Raw genomic sequence first — 17,673 nt, forward strand, 5'->3', positions numbered from 1 at the left:
GCCGGCGCACGGCGGGACGACCGAAGACCTCCGCGACGGCTGCCGTGAAGGTTGACCAGTTCGTGATTTCGGTTTCATGGTTTTTGAACCAGAGGCCGGCTACATTAGTGATGTAAAAGTGAACGTTCGTGAGCTTGGCGCGGTCATCCCATTTGTTACTAGAGCTCACTCGTTCGTACTCGGCGATCCAATCCTCGACGTCCTGGTCGTCGGTGCCGCTAAATACAGGTGGGTCGCGTTGTCGGGGCACGCCAGCACAGTGGATTGTCGTTGGCACGGGAGCAGCTTGCGATGGGCCAGGATCAGTCATGGTGAAAGCTGATGGTAGCGTACGGCTGCGGAGTTCCAGGATGAACAGTACCCCGCACCTCCACCACTTAAAATGGGGGTGTTGGTCTTCAAGCAGGCCTCGATGTGGCGTTACAGAAGGCTATCCGAAAGGCAGGTCTGGTTACCGGCGAGCGCGAGCTAGAGCGTCAAAAACAACCACACTCATCGTCGTCTTCTTTTCCCAGACATCGAAGCGCGGTCAATCGCCTTCAGTACAATATATATATATATATATATATATATATATATATATATATATATATATATATATATATATTTTTATCTACTTTCATTATCACTAATCTATCATTTATTTATTTCAATTATTAAGTACATGTAATTCCCCCTGTGCTGTCCTTGGTGTCTATGTCTGTTGGCTTCTTATGGCATAGTGTATATATATATATATATATATATATATATATATAATGTATATATAATGCATAATGTATAATGTATATATATATAGCAGACGCAATACGAAAAGCTGAGTTAAGGCTGCTTTAGCTGAAATGCTCAAATAATAGTCAGAATAACAGGCTTCACCTGATCGGACCATGCCTTCATCTTCGAAGGCGCATTCAGTCATTTACTGAGTCTGAAGGGGGTTTTATTGAGCAGGGGCGCTATAACGTAAAATGATTCCAAACTGTTTTGATTCCAAGTTCTGCAATCAGCCTCCACGATTGGTCAAAACATTTTCGGGCCACACCCAACTTTGCCTGTATGTCACGCGACGTCACGAAAACCGCGATAGCTCCCCATCTAATATAACGTGTACACACTGATTATGCATGATTAAACCGCATAAAAGAAAAAATCATTCCTGATTCGACGCTTTTCACCATTAGCATTCTGCTATTGGTCCAATGTTTTCTGGCTACGTCCACTTCACCTGTCTGTCACGTGACCTCACAAAACCGCGAAAACTCACCACGTCAAAGTGACGTGTACGCGCAAAAAATGCATTAATATGCCGAACAAAACTGATGTTTTCTGGCTACGCCCTCTTCACCTGTCTGTCACGTGACCTCACAAAAGCGCGAAAACTCACCACGTCAAAGTGACGTGTACGCGAAAAAAATGCATTAATATGCCGAACAAAACTGAAAAATTTTCCGAATAGCCACAGACTGCCCCGTTCCGAAAGGCATTGAAGATGGCTGCCCGCCGATCGCTCAGGCCCTCTCTACTCGCACCTGCCGGTGAGCATGCATTTATTTGCGCATGATAAACCTTTTTGCGTGGCAGTAAAACGTTATCGAGACCTTTCGGTATGCATACGACATTGCTCTGCCAACTCTTCCTTGCTGAGGATCCGTTTTAGCGGCATTATGTTTCTTCCGTTGCTCGCCGCCGCGATTTTCTACCAGCCACCGCAAGCTAAGCAAGGCGAAGCGCACCAATCGGAGAAGCCTGCACCACCCTCTTCATGTGGTTATCTATTTTCACTGTGCTGGCTCGTCCCCATCGAAACCCTCTCCACTAGAGCGTGCTCCTCGCCTCATGTCAGCCAATCAGATAAGAAAAACCGCTGAGTGTAGACAATGTTATTGGTTTTGAAAGCGAACAAAGGTGACCTCCTATATTTATAGGAGAGTGTTTGATTGGGTTGTTCAGACAACGCTGTGAGTCACCGCTCGATGCTTGCGTCGGTGGTTACGTAAATTTGACGTCAGGAGTTTGGAATCAAAACACTTTGAAATCATGTTACGTTATAGCGCCCCAGTTCTCGAAAACGGTAGTGAAGCAAACTGTGTAGATAATGTGGTGCAAATGCACTTTCTACCATACAATAATGTACTAGGTAATGAGAAGAGGGAAGAAGATCCATTTGAGCCTCCACAGAGCTTTTGCTGAAGGCGTCGCATAGTGGAACCAATGAAATGCTTAGATAGAGCTGAGACGTTTATGTTGTCTCTCTCTTGCCTGCTCATTGCATTCTCACCATGCGAAGCCTGCTTTGCATGTATAACGGCTGCATCGCTTTACGACGAAACGCTCGCCGCGGAAGGGGTTGCGAACGAGAAAAGAGTGTGACAACGTCAAGGTATACGGTTGCCAATGGCGGTCGTATGAGACATACGTAACGGAAGGTCGCTTTGATGTCGGGGTTGAAGCGCACTTTCCCTGCTCGGTTGTCGAAGCGTGCGTGTGTTTCGCCGAAAGAGCCAGTAAACGGCGACACAGCGCGTTGTGGAGACGACGCCCTTGCGCTTCGCTATGGCTTCGCTTGTCGCAGCGCGCCATCTTGTGTAAACAACAGCCTGCGCGCAGATTAACGGCGTCAAAAGATAGCCGCGGTCGCGAGATAAGCGTGCACGGCAGTGCTGGGTCACGTGTCCGCGTCGAAGTCGGCAAGGTGACGGGCGATCGCCTTTGTTGCCTGCCAGCAGCGGCGGCTCCATGTGAAGTTTGACCCCCGAGTATCTCCGCTCCCCATTAGTGCGCCAAGGGGCCCCCGCTATGAACGCGGAGCCGAGTGGAGCGTCGGCCGGCCTGCTGGGCTGCGCCCCGGCCGCACCGCTGGGCAGCGTCATCGTCCAGGGAGGCCCGTCCACAGTAGCCATCGACGCCTCCGCGCAAGGTGAGGCACGTTAGGCCTACACGGCGTTTGCGTCGTCACGCGAAAGCATATGGCCGAGCGAGAGTCGCTACTGCGCGATCGCCGCTGCGGCGCTTTGCGCGACTGCGTTCGCTGCCTGTGCTAGCGGAGGAGAGCGCCCCGCAATGCCTTGCGCGGCACTGTGGCCCTCTGTTCTGTTCGCACCCTATGCTGTTTTGTGTTTGATGGCCGAGGAAGACCACGTTTATGGGACGCACTTGCTTTTGCCGTGTTCAACGATTGTTTTCGCGGCATTCTTATGACCCGCCAGCACTCGAAGTTGGAGCGCACCTGTGTATAGTGTGTGGCGACGGTGCGAGATGAATGAATGCACATCAAAACTGCGGCGTGGAACGTCTTCGGCGTAATTGCTGTTCAACATTCGAGATGTGTGCTTACAAAAAGTCGAAGAACAATTTCTATGATAACCGTTTTCGTTTTTATCTCTTCTCTCTCTTTTTTTTTTCATTTTTGTCTGGTTGGAGCAAGTCACATTCTTCAGTGCATGCTGTGGCTGGAACCATGTTGTGCTACGTTCACTACCCAACTTTGCCGGCTGGCGTGTGGGCGCATGTGCGAAACGTGCAAAATTTAAATATTTCGCGGCGGTAGAGAGAAAATAAGTATTTTAAGTTAAAACGAAAGTATATATGGATAAAAAGCCGTAAGCTCATTTGTTTGTATCGAAGAATAAGGAAATGACAAAGTAACTGATACATTTTTAATGGAATGGTTTGAAGTACACAGGCTAAAGATACATAAGTAACAAGAACGGTGCTAATTCCTTGACAGTGACACTTTTTGTGTACTTGTGACTTGTATTTATATGTGTAGTGCGCGCTGAGATTTTTTTCGGCATACCATTTTTCTTATTTTTGTCGTGAGTGGTGTACTTGTGATTTCGGGAGAGCCGGCCCTAAAGAGAGCGTACCTACCTATTTTCCCCATTAAGTAATAATAATAATAATAATAATAATAATAATAATAATAATAATAATAATAATAATAATAATAATAATGTTTCTCTCGTAGCATAGTACTATTGACCGCAGATGTCATATGGAAAAATTTTTGTTTTTAAGCTCGAACCTGCCGTATACTTCTTTCGCGTTTGTTTGATAACCACCAATGTAAATTAAATGGCCTACGCGAAAGGCTGTCATTTGGTACCGTGTTTCTTTTTGCTTATGTCCCTCGAGGCGACTATTGCGATATATTGCTTAATACGTGTTTAAGATACTGGAAAAACGACTGTTACATGAAACGATATATAGCTGTACTATGACGACACTTAGTGGGCAATGCAGGGCAATGCAGAAGCTTTCATTGTGATTTCTGGTTCCGGTTCACGTTCATCACTATCTTTTACTATCTTTTATCTTCCTGTAAATACGCACATACTTAAAATCAGACAGAAGTTACGAAGTGAGGGATTGCGCCACGATAAGGATATCCGGATGATTCTTGTCGCGAGATGGGCTTAGCCAAACCTACGGGCATAAATATCGGCGGTATAGCTTTTCTTTCTTTTTTTTTTTTTCTTTCATGGAATTTATTTCAGGCACGCATGCCTCCTGCGGGAAACACACAGATAAACGAGCTAAGAAGTCTCTTCTATTAGCATGGCGAACATACACAGAGCACCATAGAGTTCCTCTTCATTCTTGAAGCGCGCTGCTCAGGTCGCGATCAATCTTCACAAGAAACGCTAAAATGGTGGTAAGGATAAGCACGTTACCAATACAGAATACTAATTTAGACGACATTCGATTTGTTATAGTGTAACGAAGAAGAAGTGCCGATTAGCCCGGCGCATGCATCTCCAGCGTATGCGATACACCGAAGAAAAAGTGCCGGTCAGTCAGGTGGAAAACATTTATTATACGCAGAGAGAAGTGGGGTCGGCCTTAAGGGCCGGTCCCTTACAAAATGTAGGAGGGGTCGCTAGTCCGGGACCCCTGTGGCTTCCGCAGCAGTTCGGGACCTAGCCACGAGGACTCTTTGGCCCTCTAATGTAGAGCAGCCGAGCAGGGCAGCCTCCCAGCTCTCTCGGGTAGGGGCGGATGGGGGTGGGGGATAAGCCGGGTTAGAGGGGCATGCCCACACCACGTGGAACACATCTGAGAACGTGCCCTCACAGTGCGGGCACTCCCCGGTGAAGTCAGGCGCATCACCAGCGCTTTACGCACGGGGCCGGTTCTGACTGCTCGCTAGTGATAGTTGGTTCCGCTGAACCAACTAGTGACATTGGTTCCGCCTACGATAGTACCAAGTGACTAACGTTTGCCGCTTTGATGACCTATGAGGCAGACATTTCTTTTGTAAGGTAATGTGGAAGGTGGGGTGGGGGGCGGGGGGTGTTGTCTTTAGAGGCGTGAAGCAGTCGGGAACGAGGCTAAACACCATGCTCTCTCTGAGAGCTACCCGAATAATATAACTGGTGGTCATGTAACAGCCACAGGGAATGCTCTGCTAGATCAACAAACCATCTGTTACGTGCTCAAAATTAACCTGGTTAAGAAGGGCGATGTAAAAGTAATATTTAGTAACTTTGATGCCAGAAACTTGTCTGTACGGGAAATTGATATTCCACGAGAAGTTTGTATTCGAAGCACCTGCGCATTTGGTATAGTTCAGTGCTTTTAAAGTCTTCGATATACGAACAGCGCAACGTGAATCTTGCATTATGTATCGCTCGCCGCGGCCGGTTGCTAGATATGCTTAGCACATCGTCGCAGGTGCTATTCGCTGCCGCGGCAGCCACATGGGCGCAAATTGAAAAAAAAAAAAAAAAGAAAACGCGTGTACAAATGTGTTGGCGCAGAGTATCTCCAGATGTTCTGGGTTAGAGCAGAGACGTGAAACCTACTTTTAATCAATCAATCAATCAATCAAATAATCAATCAATCATTTATTTACTGTGCCCAGGAACAACCATGAGGTCTGAGTGCTGGCGAACGCATACATACATACAAACAGCAGGGGAATATATTCATATTTGAATTGACTTGTCCAGCGCAAGAAACAACAGGGATGACAGAGAAGCACACAAGCACTGTGTGGAAAGTAAGCAAAAATTAAAGAATTAAAGAAATAAAGACAAGAATAAAACAAAGAAGAAATAAAACAAAAATTAATAAAAAAAAGAACTATCTTGAATAGAAGAGTGTACATAAAAAGCGCTGGGTGAATCCAAAAGGAAAAGGAGGAGAAGGGGTGTTGAACAATAAGTGGAACTATTACACAAAAACGCAAAGCTTGAATAAGAACAATAACAGCGAGTTATGAAAAATATCATGATCATGAAAATAAGCGTTATAAAGACTCTGTATTCTGTGAACCGCTGAGTGTTTGTGAGGACAGGCAGGAACATGAAAATGTCTATGTTGTGTGGTGATCTTGCGTGGCATACGAAACATGATACAACTCAGGAGTTTAGCGTGGTGAGGATACCGTAAAGAAGTTTGAAAAGAAACAGAACGTCAGTGCGCTTACGTTGGCAGCGAATTAAGGGCAATTACAATAATCCAACAGTGCTGGAACAAGGTTTAAAAAATATTAAAATTATGGGGTTTTACGTGCCAAAACCACGATCTGATTATGAGGCACACTGTAGGGGGGGGGGGGGGTCTCCGGAAATTTGGACCACCTGGGGTTCTTTAACGTGCTCCTAAATCTAAGTACACGGGTATTTTCGCATTTCGCCCCCATCGAAATGCGGCCGCCGTGGCCGGGATTCGATCCCGCGACCTCGTGCTCAGCAGCTCAACACCATAGCCACTGAGCAACCACGGCTGGTCTGGATCAAGGTCCAGTGTCCGTGTTAGCAAAGCGGCGATGATATATGTTTAGAAACGTTTTTTGGGCGCGTTCTATAATGTCACTGTTGGACCTAGAAATGCCATTCCAGATGACCGACGCGTATTCGAGTTAAGGAAGACATAGTGTTGTGTACAGCTTGCGGAACGGCGTAAGAGAACTGAACTCATTCGATAGTCTGCAAACAGAGCTAAGAGGTCGCATACCCAGCATTACAACGCGTTTAGTGTGAGCTGAAAAGTGTAAGGTTTTATCAAAAGGTTCACCGAGATCATTGATCTCGCAGACCTTACACAATGGTACAGCATCTACGGAATAAGAAAAAGAAATGCTTGCTGTTTTGCGTGCCAAAGTCATGACTTTGGTCTTAGCAGCATTCAAATCTTTTCACCATTTAGAAAAAGAAAACAGCTCAGACTGCACGATGCGACAGTCATCACCAGTATGAATGCCCTTAAAAATCGTGATGCCATCGGCATATAGAAGGAATGAAGAATTGCGAATAGTGGAAAGAACGCCATTAATAAAGATTTTAAAAAGGAGTGGTCCTACCACTGATCCTTGAGCGACGCCGCTAGTTGCCATGCAAAAAGATGTTAGGCCATTGACGTTAATATAAGATGATCTATCAAGAAAATAACTGCGCAAGTGATTGACAACTGGCGAGCCAACATCAAAGTGCGTAAGCTTGATCAGAAGCAGTGAGTGGCTGACTACATCAAAAGCTTCGCTGAAGTCACAGTAAACGGTGTCAACTTGCCCCCTTTGAAGTACAAGCGCGTAGATCTGTGTCCAGAGACTTGTGAGATATGTGATAATCGAGCGGCCGGTAAGAAATCCATGCTTATTTGGAATCAATGAGTTCTTCACAGTAAAAGAGAATATGTTGTGGAGAGCAAGCTCAAAAGTCTAAGACGTGGCAAAAAGAAGAGAAATAGAGCGATAATTCGAGACCTCGACTTTACAGCCACACTTAAATACAGGAAAAACACGAGCAGTTTTCCACATGTGAGGGAAAGTGGAAGTATTCAAAGATTTATTAAATATAGATATCAATACTGGGGCAAATGTACTTGAGTAAGAGACAGAGAGAGAAAGGAAAAGAAAGACAAGGAGGTTAGCCAGTGTAAATACCGGCTTGCTACCCTGTACTGGGGAAAGGGGCAAAGGAAATAAAAGGTGATAGAAAAAAAAATTGAAGTAAGAAAATTCGCGCAATAACGCGACCCTACGCGCTACAACGTTCAAAGCCGGTCGCACAATTCACAAGCCCTTAAGAACTTCAGCAGAGCCCTTAAGGCCTTGAGTGCCGAAGCCCGTCTAGACCAGTGTCCTAAAACTTTTTCCTCTGTGAAGGGGCGATTGTCCAGTTTTTCAAGCGCAGTCGCGAGCACTTTTCTTGCCACATTGTAGCGGGGACAGTCACAGAGGAGGTGCTTGATTGTCTCCTCGCAGCCACAGTTGTCGCAAGCAGGGCTGTCGGCCATTCCAATGCGGAAGGAATAGGCGTTCGTGAATGCCACGCCGAGCCACAGGCGGCACAGAAGTGTTGCTTCCGCTCGTAGTAACCCCGGTGGAAGACGGAGTTGCAGACGTGGATCCAATTTGTGGAGGCGTGCGTTGCTGAAGTCACTGGTGTTCCACAGAGTCTGCGTAAGCTCGCGTGCGAGGGAACGTAAGCTCGCGTGCGAGGGAAGCTTACTTGAGTAAGCTTTTGGAATTGCGGAGGGGATGGCATCAGGGCCGCAGGATAGGGAAGACTTCAAGTGCGTAAGACATTCGCTGATGAGCTTTTCATCAAACAGCACATCATTAGATGTAGGAACCGTCGTGTGCTGCTGACCGATACCAGTGTTGAAACCTGAATCTTTATATAAGGATGAGAAATGGGCAGCAAAACAATCCTCGACTGCTTGGACTTCTTACTCCTCTTGAGTCGAGCAGGCGAAAACACTCTCCAAGTTTACTAGAGCGCTTGCGAATATACTTCCAAAACTCCGCCGGCCGGTCGGAGGCGCTGTTTTCCAAGAATGCAATATGCGAGTCGTGATCCCGCTTATAGAGGCGTTTGCAGAGAGTTCGAAAAAAGCGGCATTCTTCTCTCCACTCATTAGGCACAGGATATCGGGGTTCATGGTGCGCGAGATCTTTATACTTAAGGTCAGTTATACGTTCAGATGAGAACCATTGGGGTTATTTAGAGCATTTATGACTGTACTGGGGAATGTTTTTGCACATACTGCTCAAAACAAGCTTTGCAAACAGATCTATTAGGTCATCAACATTAATTTTGTCTGTGACAAGTGACCAATCGGTGGTGGACAAGAAATCATATAAACCAATATAATCACCATGCTTGAAAGCAGCAAAACGAGAGGATTCATTAATGCCACTGGAGGAGCTCTGCCTCAGGGCTTACACAGAGGCAGTTATCTTTAGTGACGGGTGAAACTTATTGGGACACATAAGGGAAATGTCCGAACGAGAGACATCTATAACTTCGGTATTCGCGAGGCAAAGGTCTAAGACGTTGCCGCAGGAATTGACGATCAAGTTATGCTGCTGAAGTGCTTACACAACAACAGGCTGCATTTGTTCTCTATGTAATTATTGTAATGAGAATATCTAACGTGTTTCAATGAATTCCAGGTGTATTAAAATCACCAAGAATGATTGCTCTGTGCTTGCTATGAGCAAATAAGACACTTTCAATAGAAGAGGTGATTTCATCAAACAAGACAGGGCAATCAATACTTGTTGCTGAGCTAGTTGGTTCATCTTACTCCGCAAAGTAAAGACGCAACCAAGGACGGAAAAAAAAAACTTTAGGACAGGAATGAGCGTACAGAAAAGAGTGGACAGGAAGACGCTCTTTCCTGTCCTAAAGCTTTTTTCCAGCCTTGGTTGCGTCTTAACTTTGCGGAATAAGACAGGCGAAATATTTGGCGATACACGGAAAGTTCCAATTAACAATTTTTCACAGCGCGCTAGGCTGACTTCAAACCAAATCGACTCCTGTACACTTTCTATGTCGCTGCGACTAACACACCTCAGTGAACTGTCAACAGCAATGAGTACGCCACCACCTTTTTGTTTAAGTACACTGAAGTCCCGTTCACTGCGGAAGACGTAGTGTGGTGGAAAAAGTGTGAACAGGAAATTTCCTGCAGAGCCAACGGCTTCAGAAATAACAAAAATAGGAAAAGACGACGAAATGATATTGGAGAAAAATTCACGTGCTTTGGTGCGAAGTCCGCGGGCGTTATGGTAAAAGATGTCCAAATTACACACCACTTTGATCTTTGGGGGTTATCTCAGAAGCATGAAGAATGCCGTCGTGTAGCACCCCACGGAACGGCTTGAACAGACATCCTATTGGCCCCATTGACAGGTCAGGTCGTTCAGGCGCTTAAGGGCTTCATCATCGAGGGTTTCATCAGCGCAGACGTGAAACGAGGCATACGAGTCATGCTTCGTCTTGAGGCGTTTGCAAGCAATGGACGGTGCTCCTACGTTTGAGAGGTGCGCAGTCAGATCTCGGTTTCATGAGAGAGCCTGGACTTTAAGTTACCGATATTCCCTTAATCTTCCCAGCTCCAAAACAGGCAAACCAACGTTCACCCCGTGTTGCCTTGGAGAGCTGGTCTTCGGCGGCAGCCCTCGGTGAAGCAGTCCTGACAATCGCAGCATACGTTATCTTGGATGATGATGATGATGATAACAACAACAACAACAACAACAACAACAACAACAACAACAACAACAACAACAACAACAACAACAACAACAACAACAACAACAATAATAATAATAATAATAATAATAATAATAATAACAATAATCTTTATTATTATCATTATTATTCATAAAATTGCATGCCGGCTAGTTGACATTAAAAATTATTATTTAGGTTATCAAACTGATGGGTGTTTTTCAATCGACAAATATTATTGTGAAACTGCGTTTTCTATATTTCTCGTTCAAGAGATTCGAAGTTCGTCCGTATACGATAACATGAGCGCAATTTGTGGAATGACAACAAACGAATTTTAGGCCTTTCGTGTAGCGTCAAAGCAGCTGATCACATGAGACCACAGAACGCCTGTAGGCAGACCAAACCGCTGAGAACTCCCTGTAACCAAATGTGCGATTTTCAACTGCTGAATTACTGTGGATCTGAATACTGGCTTTCACGAGGTACACTGAGCAACAGTAGATAAAGGCAGAATGCCGTCGCCAGAGACACATGTTTTTGTCGTCGCCTTTGGGCACACCCGGACAGAATACCGATGTGTTCTACGTAGCAGGCGGATGAGTCCGCCTGAGTCCGCCTGCTACGTAAAACCCGAAATGTCAGAAAGCTCACATGTCACTGGCGTGAGATGATGCTAAGCGACGGCTTATTTTGCTATTTATTTCTTGTTTTCACGATGGAGAGCAAGCAGCAAGCGCGAATACGGATCGAAGTGGTTGGTCTTTGCTGTTTCTTTGCTGTTAAATTTTTTTCAGTAAGTAAAACGTATAGCTAAATTGAAGCGATTTTCTGACAGGAGCGTTTAGCTGGACGCCGGACACTGGGCTTGGCCAGACGCAGGCATGCAGTTGCTGCAATATGGTGCTGTCAAAATTACACGGAATTCCACGTTTTCTTTCATTTACAAGCATGGAAGAAGATGAAAATAAACTTTTATATTTGAGCCATGTTTCCAAATTTAAACCATTACAAAATATGCTACAAGTTCACTTACAACTTTAAAAACATTGAGTGCTTCAAATATAAAAACATTCGGGGTAGCTTGCACTAGTGGCGCAAGGCTAAAGACACAGCGGAGCTAATCGGTATCGTTCGTTCTCGGCTTCTCTCACGTCGGGATCTTCTCGGAGCCGACGCTTTCTCTCCCGTTCCCTAGCATTCTCTCGCTGGACGTACTCGGGGTCTCCGGCTCGCCGTCGTCGTTTTGCAGCGGCTTCTTCGGCTAACCGCGCTGGGTCCAATTGGCGTCGACGCTGGAAGTCTCGCTTAGCAGCGCGCCAAGATTCTTGGTAAGCGGCTTCTTCCTCGGCAGTGCGAACCTTCCTTGGCCTCCCCATGTCTACGTCTGGCGCGCCGCCGCCGCGCACCGGCTTTCATACGGTACGAAGGAGCGCATGCATAGTTGGCCGTAACGTCACGTCTGACTCGCGGCGCATGCGCAGTAGTGCGCAGCTGGTGGCGAAGTCGTAGGGGAAGTGGGGCGAAAGGTATGCACAGTGTACGGGCGGCGAGCGCAGATGCGCCGGGATGACATCACGGCGCATGCGCAGTAGCGCGAAGCTGGCTGGAGCTTGGCGGAGCCGTGTCTGTGTCGGGCGAAGCGAGTGCGCACGTGCGCCGGCAGTTACTAGGCAACGTGAGGTGACGTCATAGATCGGCGCAGTTTTTCGCCGACGACTAACGTATATTTACGGATAGCTCAAACAGCTTCGCTGTTAAAAAAAGCATTATTCCAAAACTCGAAAGAGGTGTATATGACTATGTTAGGAAGAGTTTCGCAAACAAAACGACGAACACATATGAGTTATAAGGCGTTAAGTTACATAGGAGGAAGAAGGAGGAAGAAGGAGAAATAGGCGGAAAGACAGGGAGGTTAGCCAGTTCTCAGACCGGCTGGCTACCACGTGCTTGGGAAAGGGAGCAAGGGGAATAAAAGATAATAGAAAAGAGATGTAAAAAAATTAAAGAGCACAAGAAATGGAGAATACGGCACTGCTTAAAGTCTGTCTCTGAGACCAGTTCTCCGCAAGAAGCACAACAACGCTTTCAAAGCCTTCTGTGCTGAGGACGGTCTCGGCCAGTGTCCCAGGACCCTTTCCTCTTACGAAGGGAGTTTATCAAGTCAATCTAACACTCTTGAAAGTTCTTTCCTGGGCGCACTGAAGCGGGGACACTCACAGAGAAGGTGGGCGATTGTTTCCTCGCAACTACAGCTATCGCATTTAGGGCTGTTGGCCATTCCGATCTGAAATGAGCAAACATTTGTGAAGGCCACGCCAAGCCACAAGCGGCACAGAAGCGTCTCCTCAGCTCTAGATATTCCTGACGGAAGACGGAGCTGTAGATTCGGTTCCAAGTTGTGGAGACGAGTGTTGGTAAATTCCGTCGAGTTCCACTCTGCAAGTGTAAGTTCACGTGCGAGCGAACGAAGTCCTGTGGCTGCCTCTGTTTTGGATAGGGGTCATTGCGGTATCTACGGAAACAACCGTGTAGATGAGGCCGCCCGATCTGCTCATGATGGTTTCCATTGTGCTGTTAAGTTACACATATTATTAAGTTACGGCAGCACCTCCAGCGCTTGCGTTCTCCTCGCGGGCGCCGCGCTCCCAGCCGGAGAGTCGACGTCTAAAGCGCGAGTGCGGCTACGTACGTGGCAGTGCTGTGCACGTCGCTCATTGTGAAACATGGCTTCGAGAATTATTCAAGGCAACATCAGCTATTTGTTTAACCTGTTGCTTGAATAGACGAATTAAAGTTTAGAGAAACAGTAAAACATACAAACCGAATGTCTGCGTGTTTTTGTTTTACTTCATATCGTAGCAAGAGAGGTGTGCTTCCGTTTCGTCGGCTTGTTCTGATGTCGTGCAGTAGCGAGCGCAGAGAACAAAACTATGTCATTTTCTGTCGTGTTCCAGCACCGCAATCATGCTCTTTCACGCCCTCGCGTATGCCTCAGTGATCGTGATTGTGGCACTGACTTACACCATTAATCAGTTGTTCTCGTGCATACTGCATAGCGCGCAAAATCGTCCCCTGCGCGAAACGAGACAAACGCAACATGCGCGCCCCGGGGCGATGGAGCCGAGCGGGCGGAAGGGAACATCTGCCGCCATAACAACTCCCGCGCGAGACGGTCACAAGAAGTGCGCCACTCAGCAAAAACGAGAGAGAGAAAGAGAGAGAGAGAGAGAGAGAGAGAGAGATAAAAGACAGCGGGGCCCTTGACGTATTCGCCACGCGATCCTCCGGCTCCGGTATGGGAGAACGCAGGGAAGGAATATCTCTTGCGGGACCTAGACGAGGCAAGTGGAGAGAGTCTCTAAGTTTGCGGCGACGCTCACCTCCTGAAATCGTGGGTTCGTGGCACTTCAAATATTTCTATCTCTGCTATTAATAAACTAATTTGAAAAAATTCTTGCGGTAGAGCACTCCTTAGGGGGCGCACAATAACTTCTAGCGTATACAACCAAAGTTTGCTATGTGGCCTGGTGACGGGCCCTTTAAGCGGGTCTTCGCCCGGCAATGCCCTTCTAAGACGTATAGGTAACAGGCCGCGCTCACATTTTTATGCAGCACTTAACACGCTTCGAGTCTTAAAGATTGCGGCGCTTGAGACAAAGGGAAAAGGCAGGTCCGCTGTGGACATTCGAAGATGTTGCATGCAACTTTAGGGCATCGCAATTGCAGTCAAAGAGCTGCATTCCATCTGCAGAAGCCAAGTCACTAGTTTTGGAGCAGTTGACCATGACTTACCTGAATCACCAACAAGTATGCACAGATGGGTCTGTCAAAGTAGACGAAGACCGCTGCGCACGTGCGTTCTGTATTCCTTCTCTGAGATTTGTGTGGTCTGGCCGTCCGGACTGTAATTGTATAGCCCCGTCGACATTTGTGGAAGGCGTGGCAATAGCTACTGCTCTACGTAAAATAAAGACCTATCCTGGGGCCGTATTCTGTAAGAGTCCACCTAGTGGACTATCCATTTCGGCTGTCGATGATTGGCTGCTGCTTGACGTGCAGGAAGGTGCCAGCCAGTCTCCTTCCTGCACGTCAAGCAGCAGCAAATCAGCGACAGCCGAAATGGACAGTCCACTAGGTAGACTCTCACAGAATACCGCCCCTGTACAGAATGTGGTACTTCTTACACACTCAAAGCCTGTGTTACAACAAATCTGTCGTGGTCTACCATCCACCAGGATCCTGCGCAAATCACTAGCCCTCGTGAAAGAACTCGGCAACAAAGGCTTCACGGTGAAGTTTCAGTGGATTCCCTCCCACATTGGTATCGCTGGCAATGAAAAAGCTGACGCTCTTGCATACGCAGCGCTCTTTCATCCTCCTAAAGTCAAGGCCTCAGAGAGTAATAAAATTTTTAAAATCTGGCGTCCGTAGTGACCTTGGGTCGCTTTGGTTTCCACCACATATGCCCCGCGTCAACGAGCGATTTTGTCGAGAGGAAGCATCACTTGTGTATCGAATAAGGACAGGATATGCTCGTACAACAGCATGGTTATATAAGTCGGGACGTATCAGTTCTCTGAACTGTACTGCATGCGACGAAACAGGAGACAGTGGACACTTTTTGTGGTCTTGCCCAAAATACCGAGAAGAAATAGATGCTCTTGTGGAGAACCTGCAAAAGACGATCCTTCCGCCTCTATGTAAGCCACGAGCGTCTATAATTGGTCTAAACGTCTACGTCTTTAGGTCACGTACATTTTACGTCTCGCGTACGTGCCATTTTTATAAAAGCGTGACTGTTTATAGGACGTACTATCTACATGATTGTTTCATACCAGATAGCGTATTATGGATGTATATTTTATTCGTGTATGGCACTTGAACAATATCACCTAAATTTTAGGCGTCTATATATATATATATATATATATATATATATATATATATATATAAGAACATGACAAATATACCTTTTTCGGACTACACAGGAAACGTTGTCCTCCCAGTGGCCTTTTTTTTTTTCACTTTCCTTATTACAGAATTATGGTTTCTCACTGATTCAAATTATAGCTCGAAACTATCGTATATGCATCTCAAATGTGTATACATCCTTTCAATTTATATTTTCAGTTCATATTTTTAGTTTCACATTCACTTTATCTTTAAAAAGTTCGCTGATTTAATAGGCTACTTGGGCCGTGTAGAAGGTCCAGAATAATGAGCACTCTGCACGTCCTCGTCGCGGGCGTGCGTGCGCACATACGTGTGCTCGCGATGTTTCTGATCTTGTTGTTTGGCGTTTTGTCCGTTGCACCTGTGATACGGCGCCTACTGCGGACGTAGCAAACAATCTGTACCAGGCAGTAAACAATCAGCAAAAAGCCCTGATATGCCGGGCAGTCACGCGAGTCTTCATTTTTCTCAGCAAGTTTATTGAAAGTTTGTGTTCAGTGCATGTTCTGCCAATAAAAAATACACGCCCTATACTAATAGTCAAACAATGTAGCAAATATCCAGCAGAGACATCTACGTAACGTCTTTTCAACATACCGAAAGGGGAATTTTGACCGTACACTGAATGTTAATTTCACGTAAACTAGAGCAATCTTAACCTCTATAGGAGGTATTGAATGTCTAACTGAAACATCTAATTAATGGACGTCCAGACAATGTTCATAGTTTATAGGAACATGCCTGCCTGCAACAGCTTGTGTTCCCAGAAGGATCAGTTATAGTCCGCAAAGAAGCTTCACGTCTTCTTATTGCATCCTTAAGAGAAACTGGCTTGATGTACATGTGGTGAAACACAGCAGTAATATTGTAAGAGAGTTTCGGACGAAGCAATTGTCGGCCTCGATCGCCAGGCTAAACCTGCCTGTTGCTACAACCCACCACCACTATGCGGATGTCGATGGATAATTATAGAATGGCAGGATCTAATAATCTATCGCATTACATTCCCTCTAGTGAAGCATGGATACCTATGAGTTTTTTTTGTCTACAAAAAATAGTTTATAAGATAATTTAAAGATTTCGCTGAAAACATTTGTATTGCTTTTAAGTACGTAAATAATCACGTTATTTTAAACCGTAAAACATTTAGTTCTAAGGAAACATTTTGTTTTATTGGTAGTTTTCTTCTTTGTATTAGCGGATGCTTGGTTTCATCTGAATTTATTTACTTATTTGAATACGTCAATGCCCGGAGACGTTTGCACGTTTTTATATTTTTAGGCTGTACCTTTCCCAATGTGCAATTTTATATTTTGTGTTCAACCTGGCTGAAATCTATTTGACCTAGATTGCATCGTAAATAAATAAAAAAATATTTCGAAATCTGGCGAAAATGTCATATTGTCACCAAGGCATCACGGTGCTAGGGTGGCAAGAAGCTGGTTACAATATTAGTTTTATTCGACGATAACTCTAGGTAATTTATTATCTCGTGTGTATACAGTAGAAGTTGATCACGAAAATAGGGTCCTTTCTTCTTCGGCCGCCTCCTTGATTGTGAATTAGAGACGTTTCAGCATCGCTTGTCATAGCTGTGTTACAATGCCAGCAAATATTCTGCAACATTTAAATCACTGCACGCCAGTGTCACATTATCGACTCCTTTCCGCAATATGCTAATCATGCGGTTCGTCTTTTATTAATTAATTTTTACGACTTCCTGGCACTTGTATCGGGGTTTGGGCCCATGACTCTCTTAGTAGTAAGTTACAGTCACAGTTAGCTTTAAATAGGCTTTTCAGTATAAGCGCGGATGTTGGTCCTTGTGTGTCTAAACAAACGAACGTATTGTGGCTAGAGGGCATCTTAAAGAAATAAACCTACCGCGATATCCATTAAAACTTTTGTTGATCGTATTCAGCAATGCGAAATGATCGGTTACACAACTGAGCACCGGCCAGCGCGGGAGTTTGAAATCCGAATCATTAGTAAAATTGAGTGTGCTTTAATAATAAATAAACCTTGATTAAAGATATTTCATTTCCATAATTTCGTGTTGAGAGCAGGACGAATACCGTAGCTTTAAGTTCCTTTATTCAAAGCCTGAACCATATAACTGCTTGCAATTAAAGTGGCGAGAAATCAGTGTGCGTGTACGTGCATGCGCGTGTCCGCTTTTGTTGTACCCATTTCCCGTGATCTCTGATGTGTTTATTAAGTTTAAAGCACTGGCGTTGTGAGACAGGTATCT

At 45.6% G+C, this 17,673-nt stretch overlaps 1 protein-coding gene across 4 annotated transcripts in view; it reads left to right on the plus strand.

Annotated features, from left to right (window-relative positions):
• The first annotated feature begins 2,679 nt into the window (after positions 1-2,679).
• Positions 2,680-17,673, plus strand: part of LOC119432060 (hepatocyte nuclear factor 4-gamma-like) — a 168,501-nt gene continuing 153,507 nt past the window's right edge. For 2 of the 4 annotated variants that reach the window (XM_049670698.1, XM_037699477.2), the window contains exon 1: positions 2,785-2,917. Coding sequence is in view for 1 of the 4 variants with exons in the window: in XM_037699478.2 (XP_037555406.1) it covers positions 2,797-2,917 (121 nt within the window). In the remaining 3 variants the exon portion in view is untranslated. Of the gene's footprint in view, positions 2,918-17,673 lie in introns of all 4 variants that reach the window. The other 2 variants (XM_037699478.2, XM_049670703.1) reach the window with 2 other exon arrangements.

Source organism: Dermacentor silvarum, chromosome 1 (assembly GCF_013339745.2).
Source record: "Dermacentor silvarum isolate Dsil-2018 chromosome 1, BIME_Dsil_1.4, whole genome shotgun sequence".
Taxonomy (NCBI): domain Eukaryota; kingdom Metazoa; phylum Arthropoda; class Arachnida; order Ixodida; family Ixodidae; genus Dermacentor; species Dermacentor silvarum.